The sequence below is a fragment of the Pelodiscus sinensis genome, chromosome 11 (genome assembly GCF_052426305.1).
Source record: "Pelodiscus sinensis isolate ZL-2025 chromosome 11, ASM5242630v1, whole genome shotgun sequence".
NCBI classification, from domain to species: domain Eukaryota; kingdom Metazoa; phylum Chordata; order Testudines; family Trionychidae; genus Pelodiscus; species Pelodiscus sinensis.
In genome coordinates, this window is record NC_143062.1 from 45,744,182 (window position 1) to 45,761,510 (window position 17,329).

At 49.0% G+C, this 17,329-nt stretch overlaps 2 protein-coding genes across 5 annotated transcripts in view; one reads left to right on the top strand and one right to left on the bottom strand.

Moving 5' to 3' along the window:
* LRIG1 (leucine rich repeats and immunoglobulin like domains 1) overlaps positions 1–3,751 on the top strand; it is a 171,562-nt gene extending 167,811 nt beyond the window's left edge. The window contains exons 18-19 of the mRNA XM_006120052.3: positions 912–1,223; positions 1,457–3,751. Coding sequence (XP_006120114.3) covers positions 912–1,223; positions 1,457–1,686 — 542 coding nt within the window. The 3' untranslated portion in view covers positions 1,687–3,751. The remainder of the gene's footprint in view (positions 1–911; positions 1,224–1,456) is intronic.
* Positions 3,752–8,193: 4,442 nt separating this feature from the next.
* The window catches only part of SLC25A26 (solute carrier family 25 member 26), a 155,874-nt gene continuing 146,738 nt past the window's right edge, over positions 8,194–17,329 (bottom strand). For 3 of the 4 annotated variants that reach the window (XM_089781262.1, XM_075938547.2, XM_075938548.2), the window contains 2 exons: positions 16,799–16,872; positions 8,194–8,353 (listed from right to left, as the gene is read on the bottom strand). In XM_089781262.1, coding sequence (XP_089637388.1) covers positions 8,257–8,353; positions 16,799–16,872 — 171 coding nt within the window. In that variant the 3' untranslated portion in view covers positions 8,194–8,256. Of the gene's footprint in view, positions 8,354–8,484; positions 8,546–16,798; positions 16,873–17,329 lie in introns of all 4 variants that reach the window. The other variant, XM_089781263.1, reaches the window with a different exon arrangement.

Below are 17,329 nucleotides of genomic sequence, written 5' to 3' on the forward strand. Positions count from 1 at the left end.
ATCTTAATGAAGAGCCAGGAAAGGACAGACATATGACTAATTAGCACCACTGCAGCTTGATTGGGTATTAAGCTCATTGCTAACATGGAAGAGCAATTTCAAGTGGAAGGTGTTAGACATTTTCAACAGAGGCCCCATCAAGGGACTGTCAACTTGAAAGTAATTAGAATTTTAAAAATCAAATCAAAAGTAGTTTTGGGCACTACACCTCCTCAGTCTCTTTGCCAGTGGGTGTGGTGTTCGTTACATTTTTAAAGTGATTTTTTTTTCCCCTCTCCACGTGCTGTATGTAAAGAGCCACTCAGCATGGGAATCTAACGGATTCTCTATGGGAAATGGTGAAAACCAACTAACTGACCGAGTGCAGATAAACAAAATAAACCAGGGGAGAAAACAGGACTTCCTCCTCTTCCTACCAGAGTCCTTTTTGATGTTCTTCCTGTCAACTGTACGCAAAATAATTTTCAGATCGAGCTGTGATTTCAGTTGACAATGTCCCTTTAAAAACAAAAGTACTAAAAAGATAACATACTCCTTTTCAGCAACAGCCACTGCAGAATTCCACCTCCCTTCTCTGTGCTGTCTGCTTAGCCATGAAGTAGGAAATAGCAATGGAAGAGAAATACATAAAACCTGTAAGGTGTCTTTCTGGCTCCAACAGAAATAAATATGTGCAGTGGGACAGAGTCGTCCTAGTCGTTTGAGCTACCGTCAGGGATACTGGGAGATCTAAAGTTCTGAAAAGGGCAGGATTTAGCGCGATTGGAAGGAAAATAGAGAACAGTATATTTGAAAGCAGAGAAGTGGTTTGAGATGTCTTTTCCTTCTCCAACTACTTTGGTGCTAGAATGACTGCTTCAAGCTGGCTGTGCTTAACTTCAATTGTTGCCTTTTTCTCACCCTCCACAAAGGGTACGGCCTACCGGTTGTATGCACTGACTGTAGCGGAAGTACAGACAGTATGAACGTCAACATTTACCCCAAGGATCCAGACTATTATTCTCAGCCAGCTGAGACTATGGAGAACACACATCAAAATGCATTAAGCCGAAAAGAGCCAAGTAGGAGCAGGAGCAGAGGCAGCAATCCTCTTCACCATCAACAGTGTGTTACGGTTGCCAGCACTCAGAGAATGGACACCGATAGTACGCTGTATCCCAGCAACCATGACAGAATGCCACCGTCGTCCTGCATGAATCAGCCACTGCATGTGGAAAGACAAGGTAGGCATTTTTCTTGGGATCTCTTCCCCCACCACCACGTCGTACCAGTCCGATGACATAAATGTCCTGTTTCCTCTTGGTGCCATGCCTTGCTTTTATTACGCTTTAGTAATCTTTAGTATTAAGTGCAGGATAGGGGGTGGTTGGCTTTTAATGATTGTTCTGTGTTGCAGTAATGGTGGTATTCTCAGCACCAGCTAATCGACCTCTGTACTGCCCTTACTTTCTTACAGGCTCTTCACAGCCTTTAGTGAATGATTCAGACCATAATAACCTTAATTTGCGAGCTTCCCCTTCAGAAGACTCAGTTCAGCAGCTAAAAGGGACACCTGAAATGTCACTGACATCACTGGATTTACAGGGAGAGGCTGAAGCTAAACAAACTCTTCTTTCCAATGGATACCTACCCAAATTACAAGACTCCACTCATGAGTTGAAACCACCAATAAGATCAATGGATTGAGGGGGGGAGGGATACTGCCATGTGCAAATGAACAAACCTACTAATTTTTTTGCACAGAATAGCTAGGCTACTTACTTCTACCTCAACTCTTGAACGGACACCCTCTCAAAGGAAAAGGAAACAAATGAGGTATGAGAAACAAGCTTCTGTGGGGAACAAACTCCTGCTTGAGCGTCACCTGTGTGTACATAGTTTAAAACTTCAGTGAGAAGTATTACTAGTTCAAAAGTTGACTTGCATACGAAGCACATACTTGCAAGGGACGATTGTGTAGAGAAAAGTATTTGATACAGTTGTACATAAGAGTTTTCATATTATATATAAATATATATATCTTTTACAGAGGCTATTTTAATCTTTAGTGCATGGATAACTGAGTGAAACTTTACAAAGTTTTGGCAATATTATTTTCAGTATCAGGTTGCTGTTAAATTTTTCAAGAGAGAATTCTGGTGCCTTAATGCATAAGCAGAACTTTAAAAACCCAGGCTGTTTCAAAGGAATTATCATGTTTGGCAATGGAAATTCCTTTAAATCAAGCATTGATTGGGTTATTTTAGCACAAATCCCCTCCCCCCTGAAATGTATTGCACTTAGCAGGTTTAAACTGAGATCTTAAATTATTTCAAAGAAACGCTAAATAGAGTTTATAGGGAGAGCCAAGCAATTACCAAAAAAAGACAAAGTAACACATAGCAACCTGACTTTCTTTTTTTTCTTTATGGAAGAACTTAAAATCCATTACCTTTAGACCTGCCGTGAAGAGCTAAAGGTTAAATGATCTATGGTGACAGTCTGTACTGTTCTGCAGTAATTTATAGAGGCAAGCTGAATTAAACTACTGTGGACACTTGAAAAACAGAGAGCTGAAATTTCTAACAAAAAATACATGCAGTTGGGGATGGGTTTGTTTTTCTTTTTGCACCTGTGTCAGAATTCAACCCCCCCCCCCGCCCCCCCCCGGGTCATCCCCAACTTACTGTAATACTGGCTGTGTGCAGACTATCGCCTGCAACACCTAACCAGTTTTCTCTGGCATTATATGAAGCTCATTGCTCTACATAGATTCCCTAGAACTGCAGCAAGCCCCCCCCCCCCCCGCACACACACACACAGAGCTTTCTCCTTGCATGCAGATGTTCATTTCAGGTATATGATTACCTGTTTATGCAGCAGTTCCAAGCTATTCGGAAATATTCTGGTTTAGAAATAAGGGTATAGGGTGGTAGATGGCCTCACCAGTTAAAAGGAACAAGGTCTACATGCTATGTGGTCTTTAAGTTCATCCATGATTTCAAAAACCCCAAACAAACAAACCCCTAACTGATCACATGGCTCTGTGTCACTTATAACTTAAGGCTGAAGCTTTTTATTTTTAGTGAGGCTGCTTCTGTTGGTTATGGGAACCTGTGGATGGATGGGTTGGTTGGTTTTCTGTTCTTTGGAATCTTGAGTTGCTAGACTTTGGTGATGACTACTCTGGGGAAAGGTTGGTGGGTTTTTTTGTTTTGTTTCATTTTTTTTCTTAGAAGCAACTAAAGGCCAGTTTCAGCAGAGCAGGGTCTGGTGGAAATCCTGCTCGTGTCATTACAGTAACAACAAGCATAGGGCAGTGAGAACTGATCAGGACCTTGATTCAGAAAAGCATGCGTCTCCAGGACAACACTAAACAACTAGTACTTTTCCACATCAGGGCTAAAGTAACCCACTCATATTATTCCAAGCTATCCCCAAAGTCCATCTTCTTTAAAAGACAGCCACCCTTCATAACTGATCTCTGTCCTGTGGCCCAAGGAAAGGCTGACCCTGGCTTTTATGGAGCAAGGCATAATTTCGCCAGCTACCTGTCTAGACCAGTTTCTAACTGTAGACACATTTGCACTTTGTGGCAGGTGACTAATTATGTTGAGTGCCAACTTTTAACTATTCAGCAAATTAAAAGAGAAGGAGATGGGTGATAGCAAATAAACAAATTGTGTATTTGTCCTCTGAACTGAGGAAAAATATACTTTCGAATGTATGCTAAAGGTGAAAATAGCAGCAGGATATGGCGGGACATACACAAGGAAAATGCGAATGACTTAACTGACCAATTTTGCTGGCAGAAATGTCATCATCACCGTTGCAAATATTAAGCACATTTGCCACACTAACATTTGAAAATAATGTATTTTTAATAAAGTTAACTGTCTAATGTTGTTACTTCCACTAAATATGTGAATCTGCTGCTTCTGAGAGGCAATGTGAAAGAGGAAGTATTACTTTTGTGTACAAAGTTATTTATTTATTAGAAAATTTGGTACAATATTGTACATTGAAAAAAATGTAAAATATTGGAAGTGTCTAACAAATGGCATTGAAGTGTCTTTAATAAAGGTTCATTTATAATAATACAGCTTTTTTGTTGTTGTTGGGCGTGAGCTTTTCAGAGTTTGTTTAAAAAAAATAAATAAATCCAACCAGTTGCTACGCTCTCCTGTCTGTTTCTAATGGAAATGTGTTAACAATATTGGGCAGAACCTTTTCAACATGCCAGTTTGAATTCAAACTGAATTCAAATAGATGTCGAATTCTGTAGCATTTGCCAACACTGGATCCTGTGGAAGCATGCCCAGGGGGCAGGAGAACTGGGAGTCCTTGCTGAGACACACACACAGCAATGAACCGCTAGGCAGTAAATGTCTAATACAAAAACGACCAATTGCCTAAAGGTCTCGGACGCTGGTGTCAAAGCCACATGGGCCACATACAGGACCGCTTCAGCAACGGGTCTGAACACCTTCACTCCTAGTCCCACTTACAAGACCACCACTACCTATTACGCAGGCATCAGTTACAGCATCATAGTTAAGGATGAGCTTAATTTTACATTTCAAGCAAAATATTCAATCTGTCAGGCTTGCCAACTGGGGGAGGGGAAGGGGCAATTGCCCTGGGGCTGGGTGATTCCAAACTGCTACTGAGGCAGCAGCTGGAGCCCCCGGCCCTTTAAATTGCCACCAGAGCGCCGCACTGTGTGCTCCAGGCAGGGCTAACGGTGGGGTGGGGGGGAGCTGCTGCACTCGGGGCAGCACTGAGGGTTGCCTGGAGGAGCTACACTTAAAAACAAAAGACCCCCATAACGAAGATCAGAGGCACTGACAGATTGTGGCCCTTGTCCCAGGGGCCACAGAATGTCAGTGCCTCTGATCTTCATGATGGGGTTCTTTTGTTTTTAAGTGTAGCTCCTCCAAAAACTATCACTCTTTGAGAAGACAGTGAGTTCTCTGAGAATCTACAACTCAATGGGTTCATTGTGGAATTTAGTGTCCGCTTGGGCCCTCTGGTATAGGCTAATATACCTTTTTCAGACTTCATGGAAAGTTCTGTCTCAGTGAAATCATGTGCAGAGACGTTTCTCTTTTTAAGAGATGAATGGTCTCTTTCCCGATTATTGGCTGAAAGTGTCTCCTTCAACTGGGGGTGATAATAGTCTATCACAGAGACTTCTAGGAAGGACTGTCCCAGAGCTGCCAGCTCCAGCTTGTGCTCAAGCCAGTGCTACACTTAATTTGGTAGCTTGGGGCCCCATGCCCGAGTCCAAGGGCTCTCTGTACAGAGCCAGCCCCTCACTGAAAGGAGTGTGGTACAAGGTAAAAGGTCCTTGTATCCGCTCCAGCATTGTTGCTGCTTATCTGCAGAGTAAGTAGCCTCCCTCTCAGTCCCATTCTTCCACTCAGAGCAGGGCTGCGTCATCCGGGGACACTGGGTTGTCCCCGAGATGGGTGCTCAGAAACCAGGGCCCATAGCTGCACCCTCCATGGTTTGCGACAGAGAAGGTGGACCTACCTGTCTCTACAGCAGCACTGCTTTCATGGGCCTCCATCCTAGACGACAAGCAGAGAGAGCTGGAGAATGAAAAGGCATCTCTCCGGCGGGCGGTCTCTCCACGGTGACGGCTCTTCAAGGTTCCCTGGGCAGCAGCACGGTGCACAGCACGAGGGATGCTCTGTGAATGTCTGCGGAACACTGTGACCCCACACTTGTTTGTGCACCGATTGCAAGGACAGCTGTTACATGGCATCACTCTCGAACAATGGGGAGGTGCTTTGTGTAGCCATTAGGGATAACCGCTGAAATGTTCGGCTATGCGCTTACACACGGGGGGGAGACGGCTCTGCACATACCGGCTCCCATGGAGCTGCCTCCCCCCTTCATGCTGCTGATACAGAGGCAGCAGCGTGGTGGGAGGGGGAGTCTTGCGCGTAACCATGAAGGTTAATCGATGAGCCCAGGTTCACTGCTTAACCATTTACACATGTACACAATCAAGCCCTCATAGCTGTCCCTTACCATGTTTGAACAGCCTGTGCATTTAACCTTAACTCAATTTCCTGTGTTTCGAAGGCCTGGTTTTGGGATAGAGTGAAATACATGGCACGGCTCTGGGGGCTAAGTTACTACACTAGATTACTGACACACTTGCCGTATATTTAAACACCATTTTGGTCTGGGACTACAAACAAGGCACATGTGGCCATCATCATTACAGAAGGCTAGACTTTGTTGGGATTAAAACAAGCTGCATCATCATAACAGCCGATTCCAGAACTGTTGTTTCAAAAGCACAAAAACAGTGACCCAAGCAAAATCTGAATGCTGGTTGGAAAATAAACAAACAGCAGCCTGCTTATTGGAAAACAAACACATAAGGAGTGGTGAGGTAGTAACTAGCCTTGTCAATCAATGATAAATCCTCACCTTCAGCTGCCCAGACCTTCCCATCCAATAAATGGATCAACTCAATACAGAAAAATGTATTGTGTAAGTTCCTTAACTAGGTTGTGCTGACAGATTGTGCTAGAAGTGTCCTGCAGTATTGCTACAGCGTCGTGGCAAATAGTCCCAGACTGGCTGGCCAACTGCACTAAAAATGTCTTGGGAAATAAGTGGGAAACAATGTGTTGAAATTCCAGTTTCTCTGCGATTAAGAGTTTAGTCCCTTTGTTCTGCAAGTTCTCCTACTGTTAGCTGATCCATAGAGCCCTACAGACCCATGGATTTGTATCTGCATTGGCGGCTGGAGATAGCCACGGCTCATTTTTGCAGATACGGTATGGACACACTTTTATAAATCTAGAACCCTTCTAATCCATGGATGTGGATACCCAGGGTTCATTTTTGCAGCTGCAGCTATGGATACCAATTTTGTATCTAGGGCTCTACTGATCAAGTGCTATAGGTTAGTCTTCTACATAAAGGCAGCTGGTTTCTCTGAACTCTCACAATTAAATATCAATTATCAGTCACTACAGATCTAGCATAAAATGCTGTAGCAGAGAGCAGGCTGCTAGTGTTACTGCATATATTAATTTGACACAAACTAAGTGGCACTATTACATTTGCCTATATTTTTATGAGGACGTATGCCTCACTGCGTCTACAAAACTTTATTGTGGACGTGCCTTCATTCTGCAGTTTCAGGTTCCTTAAAGGTTTTGAAGGTGTAACTAATCCAAGCTATACATTAGGCAGTGATTTTTTTCCCCTTAAATATTCAAAATCTTGGGCCTTTGCCTTGATCATTTCAATGGAGCCAAAAATAATAGCTTTTCGCAAAGCCTTTAATATTTGCTTTATAGCCCTGCCCCATAGTCCACTCACTGATTTTAACACTTGCATCTTTATGCTGAAGCCAGAATTGAAGTCTAATCTGAAATCATGCTAGCATCACCCCCGACAGCTATTATGCGTGATCTGCTCTTTCATCAAGGAGAACCTCTATTTTCTATTTCTCTGCAGACAGGCCTTTCCCATTTTGTGCTTCACCCCTACAAGCTCAGCTCCACATCAGATTTTGGGAGGGAAAGAGCTGGGGGGAAGGGAGGCAAGAGCTGTCTGTCTTGCATAGTCCACACTTGGGATTGGCTACCTTTAAAATAAGACAGCATTGTACGTTTCCTGGCGAAATCCGAGTCGCATAAAACAAACTGCATCGGTTGCCAAGCAAGAGTGCCTGCTATGCACCTGCAGGTATAAACAGCGGGATAAACTTTCACAACATGGCTCAAATCAGAAAGAAGTGGGCACTATTCTTCCCAGAGCGCTCCCACCTCAGGATACTTTCTGGTCTTTAAACACCTGCTGAGTGCAGCTAGGTCAAGTCTTCCGCAGAATTAAAAATGGCCCCGATGCTGAGGCTCAGGTCTGACTAAATAATGAACATTCCTTTTATTCCATCTTGGCTGCACAGCTCATGTTCTTCGGGTTTACAACACATTTTACTTGCATCAGGTCTGATCGTGCTCATTGCAGCTGGTGGCTTTAGCTGCTTAAACCCCACCTGTTATTTTTTTGGCACAAGTCTCCCGCTGACTTCACGGCTTTCCATACTGGGAAATTTTAAGTGAGAGAAATTGGATTATTTAAGGGCCTTTGTTCATCGTGAAAATACAAGTGTTGGCTGCTAAGCAGCTACTTGGGGGCAGAAAGCAACCCGAGGAGGAGGAGGAGGGCGTGTTTCCTTGAGAGTGGCGTGTCTTCAGCGCTTTGCAGTGATCCACGGGGATCTCTCTCTCTCTCTATGGCAAGTCAGAGCAGCAAGCTGCGAGTTTTGTCGTATGTCCCAAGAAAGATGAAGCCCCCCAGACTGATGGCTGTCATGCGAGGGACAACTCCTGCAAACAATCTGAAAGACAAGAGGAAAACGTGCTCACAGACTAGCCCTGAGCAGAGGTTACATCTCCAATGGCCTCCTGCACAACCTTTTAGTGGAGCTACATCCACAAACTTGACCCTGCTGATTCCTGGCAGAATTACCTCCTAGCAAAGAAGTCTTTATTGCTGTACAGGATCTTCAGGGGGTAGCCGAGTTCGTCTGCTACAGAAAGAAAAAAAAAAAAAAGGTCTGGTAGCACTTTGTAGACTAACCAAACATGGAGATGGGATCATGAGCTTTCATGGGCACAGCTCACTTTTTCAGATAACTCCGGTCATCTGAAGAAGTGAGCTGTGCCCACGAAAGCTCATGATCCCATCTCCATGTTTGGTTAGTCTATGAAGTGCTACCAGACTATTTGTTGTTTTTATCGCTGCAGTGTGAGCGCCCTGCCTTTAAAGTACCGATCATCAGCAAGCCTCCTGAGGTGGGATTCCCACTGTACCATCAGCACGAGACTCGCTGCTTGTCTACACTGCACTGGAGTAGAGGGGTCGGGGTTGGGAAATGCAGAAGGGGGGGGAAGACGTGGCTTTAGCTGCCCCGTGTGCCAACTCAGAGGGGCAGAGGTCACTAGCGTCGTCCCGTTTGAAAGATGAGGTGATAATGCAAACATGGCGCCTCTTCGGTCGCGCTGGCTACGTCCATATGGGGCAGCTCCAGCATGAAGCTTTATGCTCAGCAAGGCACGCCCCCATAGCAAGAATCTGGGCCTAACACCGTGGTTTACAGTCTCACAGGACAGGCGACTGCGCTTGGCCTAGCACCGGACCATCCTTCAACCAGGCCATTCGCTGGACTCCAGGCAAGTAACTCAGAGCTCAAGAGAGAAAGATGAGAATCAAATGCCAGACCCAGGCCTGTCACCTCTACTAGGGATCTGAAAGGTTAACTGGTTACCCAGCCTAAACGGGTAATGCCTACCAGCTCTGGTTAACCGGTAACCAGTGGGGGCCGGAGTAGATCCCGGCCCTGCTGCAGGCTATGGGCTGCTCTAGTCCCAGGGGGACCCATCGCTGAGAGGGGCTGGGTGGGGAATGGGGGATTCCCGAGGGCTGGGTGCTACCCCAGCCCGGATCCCCCTGAGTCAGTCAACTGATTAAACATTAGGTCAACCTAACTTTTAACCAGTTAACTGAGGAACCAGGATTTTCCATCGCTGTCCTGTACCTGTCCTGCGCGCAGGGAAAGAGGAAATGGCGTTAAGAGCAGCACTAGGCGACAACCAGGACCGGGGGAACTAATAAACGAACTGCAATCACTGCAAAGTAACACCGCCACGAGCGGCTACACGCTGCCCGCTACGCCTCGGAGACGCCGGAGAGGCAAACCCCGGTTTGCTCAGCTCAGGGAGAGGGGCCCTTCGTCTCAGCAAGCAAATCGCCTTGCTACGCTCGGCCAGCACTTGACTTGAAAAATTGTACCAAGGAAGAGCAGCAGCAGGCAGATCAACCCCAACATGGCCTGAGAACATTCAGCACAGCCTGGTCCCACCGTCCTTGGTGGCTCCTGGCAGTTCAGTATTGAGGCCTGGGTGGGCCATGAATTGCTTCACCCATGACTGGGTTTGACAGGCCACTCTCAGCCCTACACCTGGGCCAGGTGCCCTCCTGCATTTAAGGCACGATTTTCAAAGATCTGACAAGGAGTTCTAGGCCTAGGGCCCTTTAATCTGCTCTTCCGCACTGAAGTACAAAGAACGAGCGAGCGATCTTCCATCAGTGTGGGATGGGTGAGGGACACGGTGAGGTGGAGTAGGAGACATTCTGCCGAGCCTGGCTTCTGTGGCCTGGCCAGAACGGTTTATCACCAGCACTGAGAGTCATTCCTGTGTACCCCAATGTTAGTGGGGGGCAAGGGAACATTGGGAAGGCACATTCCCAGAGGAATTCGAGGCTCCTTTCGCTCTGAACCCCCAGGGCTAGTCAGACACTGGACCCGGTGACCCTCCAACCGCACTTCCTTTAGTTTTGCGATAACGATCTTTGCGTGGGGGCCTGGAGCACACAGGCAGATGGAAACGTTTTACAGCGTTTTGAGCAGCTTGGGGCTGTGGCAGGCAGGGAGCCAGTGGGGCCATAATTACAGCTTGAAAACAGAGTAGGTCGTACCGGGCATAGCCCGGCGGAGCACGCAGAGCGTTATGCCCGGGGTGCAGCAGTGTTCTCCAGCTCGCACCACCCTTCCCCTGCGGACTGATGACAGCCCGTTCCTGGAACCCTGCACACGCGCAGTTCCAACACTCCACCCCCGCAGCCACCGCTATTCCAGATGCGGGGCCCACAACTTTGAGGAGGGATCTCGACGCTGCAGCTCTGCCCCCCCACTCCTATTTCATCCCCCTCGGTTCCACCAGTCGTGCTGACCCGATTTCCTTCTGCTCTTAGGTCTCTGCCTTTAACCACGGGGTCGGGGCAGGCCTGGGTTACCAAGCACAGCTGCTCATAGGGCTAAGGCACCACCGCACTGACTGTGGAAGGCTGAGTTCTCTCCCCAGCCTGGCCTGTTACTCAGCTCGCCTGTCTGAGCCCCGCTTCCCCTCCCACCAACAGGGAATAACCACGCATGTTGTCTATTTAGACCAGGGCTGAGCAAGATATGGCCCGCAGGTTGCATCTGGCCTGCCAAGCCATTGGATCCGGCCCGTGGGCCACCCTCAGGTACAGAGCAGCCAGGCACCTCCGAGGAGCCCCATGCTGCTTTTAAGCGGCTGGCTGCTCCCTGTGGCTCTCTGCTCCGGGTGCCAGAGGGAGGGGAAGGAGGCTTCACGTTCTGCTGACACCCCCCCTCCCACCCAGCAAAACCTTTCAGCTCAGAAACCAGCCAATGAGAGCTGAGGGATTTTGCTGGGGGGCAGGGGCAGGGGCAGCGCAAAGTTTCCCCCTTCTCCCCCGTGCCTGGAGCAGAGAGCCACAGGGAGCAGCCAGCCATTTTGAGCAGCTTGGGGCTGTGGCAGGCAAGGCGCCTGCCTCAGGATGCTGCAGGGCCGCTGGCCAGGAGCCACATTGGTAAGCGCCTCTTGGCCAGAGGCGGCCTCTAGGAACCCAGCTCCTTCCTCCCCCGAACTCCCTGCTCCCTGCACCATCCAAAACCTCTGCACCCCCTCTCCCCACCTCCTCCAGATCACAACTCCTCCCAGACCCTGCACCGCCTCCCCCAGGCCAGAATCCTCCCCTGCATCCATATCCCCTCCCTGACCCTGCACCCCAATTCCTGCCCCAGGTCACAACCCCGTCCTCCACCCAAATTCCCTCTCAAACCTCACACCCACTCCTGCACCCCAGTTCCCCACCCAAACTTCCTTTTGCACCCACCTCCGTCCTGGACCCCGCACCCCCCATAGAAAAAAAAAAGTGCAGCCCTTGACCACTTACCAAAATATTGCAGCGCTCCCCTCATCAAAAATGACTGTCCACCCCTAATTTAGACTCTAAATTCTGCCAGGCGGGGACTCTCTCTCACTCTGGGTTTTATAGCTGGGCCCTGATCCTCTAGCCGCTACAGTAACACAATGATTGGTTCGTGGGCCTGGAGCCAAGCCGGGCATTTTAATTACAGCGATGTGCAGGCGCAAGTGGCTCAGATGCACCTCCGCAGTCTGCCAACGGGGGATAACGTGGCTCCTGGTTTCCCTAACCCCTATTAGCCAGATCTCTGCATTAGCGGAGCCCTCGGCCTGGGAGACAAGAGGGTCTGGACTGTGCAGCGGTCGAATAGGAAAGCAGAGACCCCCAGCTGCAGGAAAGGCCGCCTGAGGCAGAGTGGCTCCAGCGGCAGAGAATGACGCACACAAGGGGCCTGCACTCACGGCAAAGCAGAGACCTGGTCGGGGGGAGAGGAGGAGAACAGGGGGTGTTTCTGCTCTGCTCCGCCAGGACCACAACCTGCACCTACAATATCCAAGGGGATCAAAGGAGGGAGGGAGCGGAGCTGAACAGGGCTCCTTGCACCATCACTTAGCCGAACACGATGGGTGTCCCCAGGGCTCGTGGGATCCCCAGGACACTGTCTAATTTCCAATGTGAATCATCGCCAGGGTGTATGATAAGGCCAATGTGCTAGGGGTGTATCTGTGCCACCTGCCACCCCCACTTCCTCCCGCCTACAGAGCTTGCTCATAACCCCACTACTGGCACATTTTCCATTTTGAATGCGACTCCTCCCCAGGGTTTTTCCACACCCTGGAGTACGTGTTCCCAGATGCTCAGCCCCTACGTCCATCAGAAGCTTGAGGCAATACTGCGGGTAGGATCCTCCTTGCAATATGAGACATCTCCCCGTTTGAATAGACAGGATCAGAGGCCACCACCTAAAGCAGGGGTGGGCAATCATTTTTTGCCGGGAGCCACCTCAGAAATTTTTGAAGTGGCCAGAAGCTGCATTGAGAGGGGCGGGGCTTCAAGCGGAAGGGGTGGGGCCAGGATGTTTCCTCACCCACAGACCATGATTGGTCTGGGGATGGGGGAGCGCCATTGTGCCCCCCCCCCCCGAGGTTCCCCCTAGGCGCCCATGCCCCTGGCAGTGGAGGAGACTTCATATACTCCCCCTTTGGCCTCCAAGCCAATCAGGGCCTGGGGAGCGCATGAAGCCTCCTCCTCTCCTGCCAGGAGTGTGTGACGCGCACCTGGCAGGGTGGAGGAAACTTTGTGCGCTTCCTCCTATCCCCAGGCCCTAATTGGCCTGGGGGCGGGGGAGCGGCAGGGCATCTGCAGGCCAGATTCAGCCTGCGGAGGCCATTTTGCCCATCCCTGACCTAAAGTAACTCACTGGCTAAGCCCCATTACTCAGCACTACCTGTGAGTTGCATTTCCTAAAGCAGAGAGCCCTTAAAGCTGATGGCTAGTCTCTATTGAAAGTCTCAGGATTGGACAGCAGCGCAGTTAGGGCCCGGCGCTGGAAGGAGACTAAAACGGGTGCAATAATGTGTGGGGATGTACACGCGCCTGAACACCTTTGGGGAAGTTTTGCTTAGTGCTCAATATAGGGAACTAGGACTTGCTGGAACCTGCTGGGCCACCATCTCGGAGAACATAAGAACGGTCACACTGGGTCAGACCAAAGGTCCATCCAGGCCAGTGTCCTGTCTGCCGACAGCGGCCAGCGCCAGGTGCCCCAGAGGGAGTGAACAGAACAGGCAACCATCAAGCGATCCATCCCGTCGCCCATTCCAGCCCTGACAGAGACTAGGGCCACCATCCCCGCCCATCCTGGCTAATGCACATTCAGGTGAGTCATTTCATTTCACTCTTCCTGTGAGGAAAACAACACTTGCCAATCTCCCAGCTACGGTCTAAGGGTTCACCAATGGCTATAAAGTGTGACAAGCGCCTGGGGTAAAAGGTGCTGGAAAAGCGCAAGGCATACAAAGCCCGCCTGGTGCGTGCAGCTCAGAAACTGCTCACCTCAACTGCCATTTGCAAGTGTCAAGGACGATGGCTAGGTGCATATTGCTGCCTTAATCGCACCCTTATTCGATGCATTGAAAAATGTGCATGAAGGCAGGGCCCTCTCTCTTTTGGACAGAAAAGGAGGTGAATTCATTGGCATGAAGCACATGGATTTCTTAGGTGCAAAACAGGAAGTGAGCCTTGAACTCTGGTTGTACGAACGTGGCAAGAAGTCACATCTCTCTGCCCTGGAATTCCTTCTCTTCAAATCTGGGAGTTAGTAGAGAAGCCAGATATCATTTTATATTGCAGCCCGCCAAAAAGCCCGACACTTGTATTGGTTTGGATGAATACATTTATCATTGGCAGCAGGACACAGGAGTTGCTCCATTTATTTCCCCCCAGGCTTTCTTCCTTCCCCTCAGCGCTGACACGCTTTAGCCATCTTTGCGTTTTTCGATTCTCAGGATTATTTCGATTTCTACCGGGTGTGCCACTTTCCGGAGAGGTGTGTTGTTGCCCTTTGGCTCTATTCCATCAGGGCACAATCGGAAGGCAGCGTTTGATTGCTGACTATCTGAAGTGGCCATTTGTGAAATAGCCTGGAAAGAACACAAATGATGTGCCATTGTGGAGGGGTGGGGTGCTCTAAGTACACACAGTACTGGACTGTGCATGAAGCCAGGCCACAGACAGGGCACCTTAAAGCGCTATCCCAATATAGTCTTAGTCTGGAACAGCTGGAATGCTTCCTAGAATTAGTGTCCAGGAACCTCCTGCAAATTGTTTTGAATTAGTCTCTAAATATGTAAAAAGAATATTGAACTTTTACTAGTTGTGAGACCAGAGATCGGCTGTCAAGGAAAGCTCTCTCGAACTCGACTGGAGAGTATACATCCAGTGTTGTGCAGATACGGAGCTAGCTATCGAGTGACTTCTAAACCCTCCAACAGCAAAGAATAGCACTGGCTAGAAAAAGCAGCAATGAAGCTAGAGATTTGCATAATGATTCTTATTGTAGGAGAAAAAACACCAACACCTCATGCACCCATCCAGACCTGCATTTGTCCCCCACATCTAGTTAATGCTCCACGTGGATTTTGCACATGTCACACCCGTAACTACAGACTTAATTAACTCACAGCAGATGGCTGACGACAGTCTTAGAAGCACACCACCACCACAATCAGCTGAACCAGTGGGTGCAGGCGGAATCTAGGATTTACGATTCCAAAACCCGGGGCCGCTTGCAAACGGACCGCTGTAATGGTTTTAGGACTTGTACTCCGCATGTCGATAGCCACTACAGAACTAACCAGGTACCCATGCAAATCAATACCAATTTACACACCTGTTATATCTTTTGTTAAAGGATCTCAAAACACCCACAACTCCACTGTGCGGCCAGGAAGCATTATTTCTAGTCTTACAGATGGGTAAACTGAGGCATGAGGCATTCAGACGATTCATCTGGCATCACACAAGGATCTTCCAAAGCTGAGTGGAAATCCCAGACCCTCTGACTTGTGCCTTAAACACTAATCCATACCGTGTTCTTATGAGTTAAATATTTGGTAGCTAATTATTTTGGGAAACAGAGCTGTGCAGAAGGCTGCAAACGCCTGAGTTGATCAGACTGATGCTTTGAGCTCTATCACTATTCAGATTTTATTTTTAATTAGGGATGTTAATTAAAGGTTAACTGGTAAGGGCTGGAGCAGCTCCCTGCCCACCGTGGATAGGGGGCTGCTCCAGCCCCCTGGGACCCACTGCGGAGAGGGGCTATTTCAGGCGTCCGGAGCTGCCTTCGTCCACGGTGGGTCCAGGGGCCGCAGGCAAGGGCTACTCTGACAGGGCTGGAGCATCTCCTGCCTGTGGCAGGAAGCCATTCCAGCCTGGCTGCAGGGGATCAGGGGAGGAAGCTGGACTGGGGCACCCTCCTCCTTGTCTGGTTAACCGATTAAACATCACATTTAAGCGGTTCACCAATTAAACAAGCTTTTACATCCCTATTTTTAATACACATTTTCCCTAGGGAACTCCAAGTGGAATTCTTCCATGCGCAACATTGACTCATGCCTGTTAGGGTCAGGGAATGCAGCTGCAAGACACACAATTCCAAACAGCCCCCCCTCCCCCCCCGGCCACCGATACATATGTAATGAATGTGTTATCCAATGGAGACGCTGTGCCCTGGATGTCCTATGTCAGCTCTGGCAAGCCCCAGACATTCTCTTATAAACTGTTTCCTCATTTGCAGCATCATCACTGTCTGCCTAAGTGGCAGGCTGCTGGCAGGCTGAGCTATTCACCACTCAGAGGCAAGAGGGTTTGCCCAAGAGGAATGTCCTTGGACTATGAAACCCCTGGAAACCTGCGCCAGGGCAGGAGGAAGGAAGAACAAGCTGTAGGGTGCACACTTCAACGCCACTTCCCTGCCCTCTGCATTCCAGCCCAGCGCTCAGGGTATGCCCGGGGGCCTGTTTCCTGCTGGGAGATGCTGTGCCCACAGACCAGGAGTTGCTGATTCACAGCTTCACACGGCGCCACACGGTGACCAAAATGCAGCATTGCAGCATCCCACTGAGGAAGGGAAACACCTGCAAATCCCAGCTTCACTCTCTCTGCTTTTATCTCACTCTGCTTTCCTGATCTCTCGGGGTGTTGGGTCCCCTCCTCCCCCTATGCTTCCTGCTAGGGAAAGAGGGCAAAAAAAGGGGTCAGAGGTGACATTACTGATATTTTCTCACACAAAATTCCTGGGTAACAGTGGAAAGCTGGAGGAGGGTTGGCTGACACTGAAGGGCAGTGCCTATCCAAGACTGGCCAGGCTCTGAGGAAGGGGTAATGTATATTAGTGGTTAATATTTGCAACCTTGCGGCTCCAGTGTGCTAGGTGCTGTACACACCCCCACACCCGAATGACAGCAACTTGGCCTCGTGCACAGCGAGTTGATTCCTACTTTTTTATATGCACGCACACTTACTTCTCTGGCCTCTAAACAGCCTCTCACAAGTCAGTCCTTACCCAGGTAGCCCTTGAGACCTCCAGACACCGTGCAGAGCAGACAGTATGTTCCCGCTGGCAGTGCTGGAACCGGCCTGTATCACAAGAACAGAGAGACCATAACTGAGCTGACTGCCGTACAGTCAGTCATCAGCCAGATCCAATTATTTATCAAGCTACCCATCCGTTTACACGGCAGCGCACACACACTATTGTCATGGTACTGTCTCTAATCAAGAGCAGGGCCCCACTGTGGTTGGAGCTGTACAGACCCCTACTGAGAGAAGACAATATAAACAGGACAAAAGGGGAAACTGAGGCACGGAGACGTGCAGCAACTCTCCCAAGCCTCACAGCAGGTCGGTGGCAAGACTGGGAATGGAACCCAGGTGTCCGGAATCCCAATCCAGGGGAATCCCAATTAGGTGCCTCTCATGCACCTAATACGTGAAACAGACTGTAATACAAATACATTGGCTAAGAACTACCTGGCAGTGTTGCCGCGTCAACATTTCGAAACCCAGCAGAAACTTGCCTGGGAGTTTAGTTTAA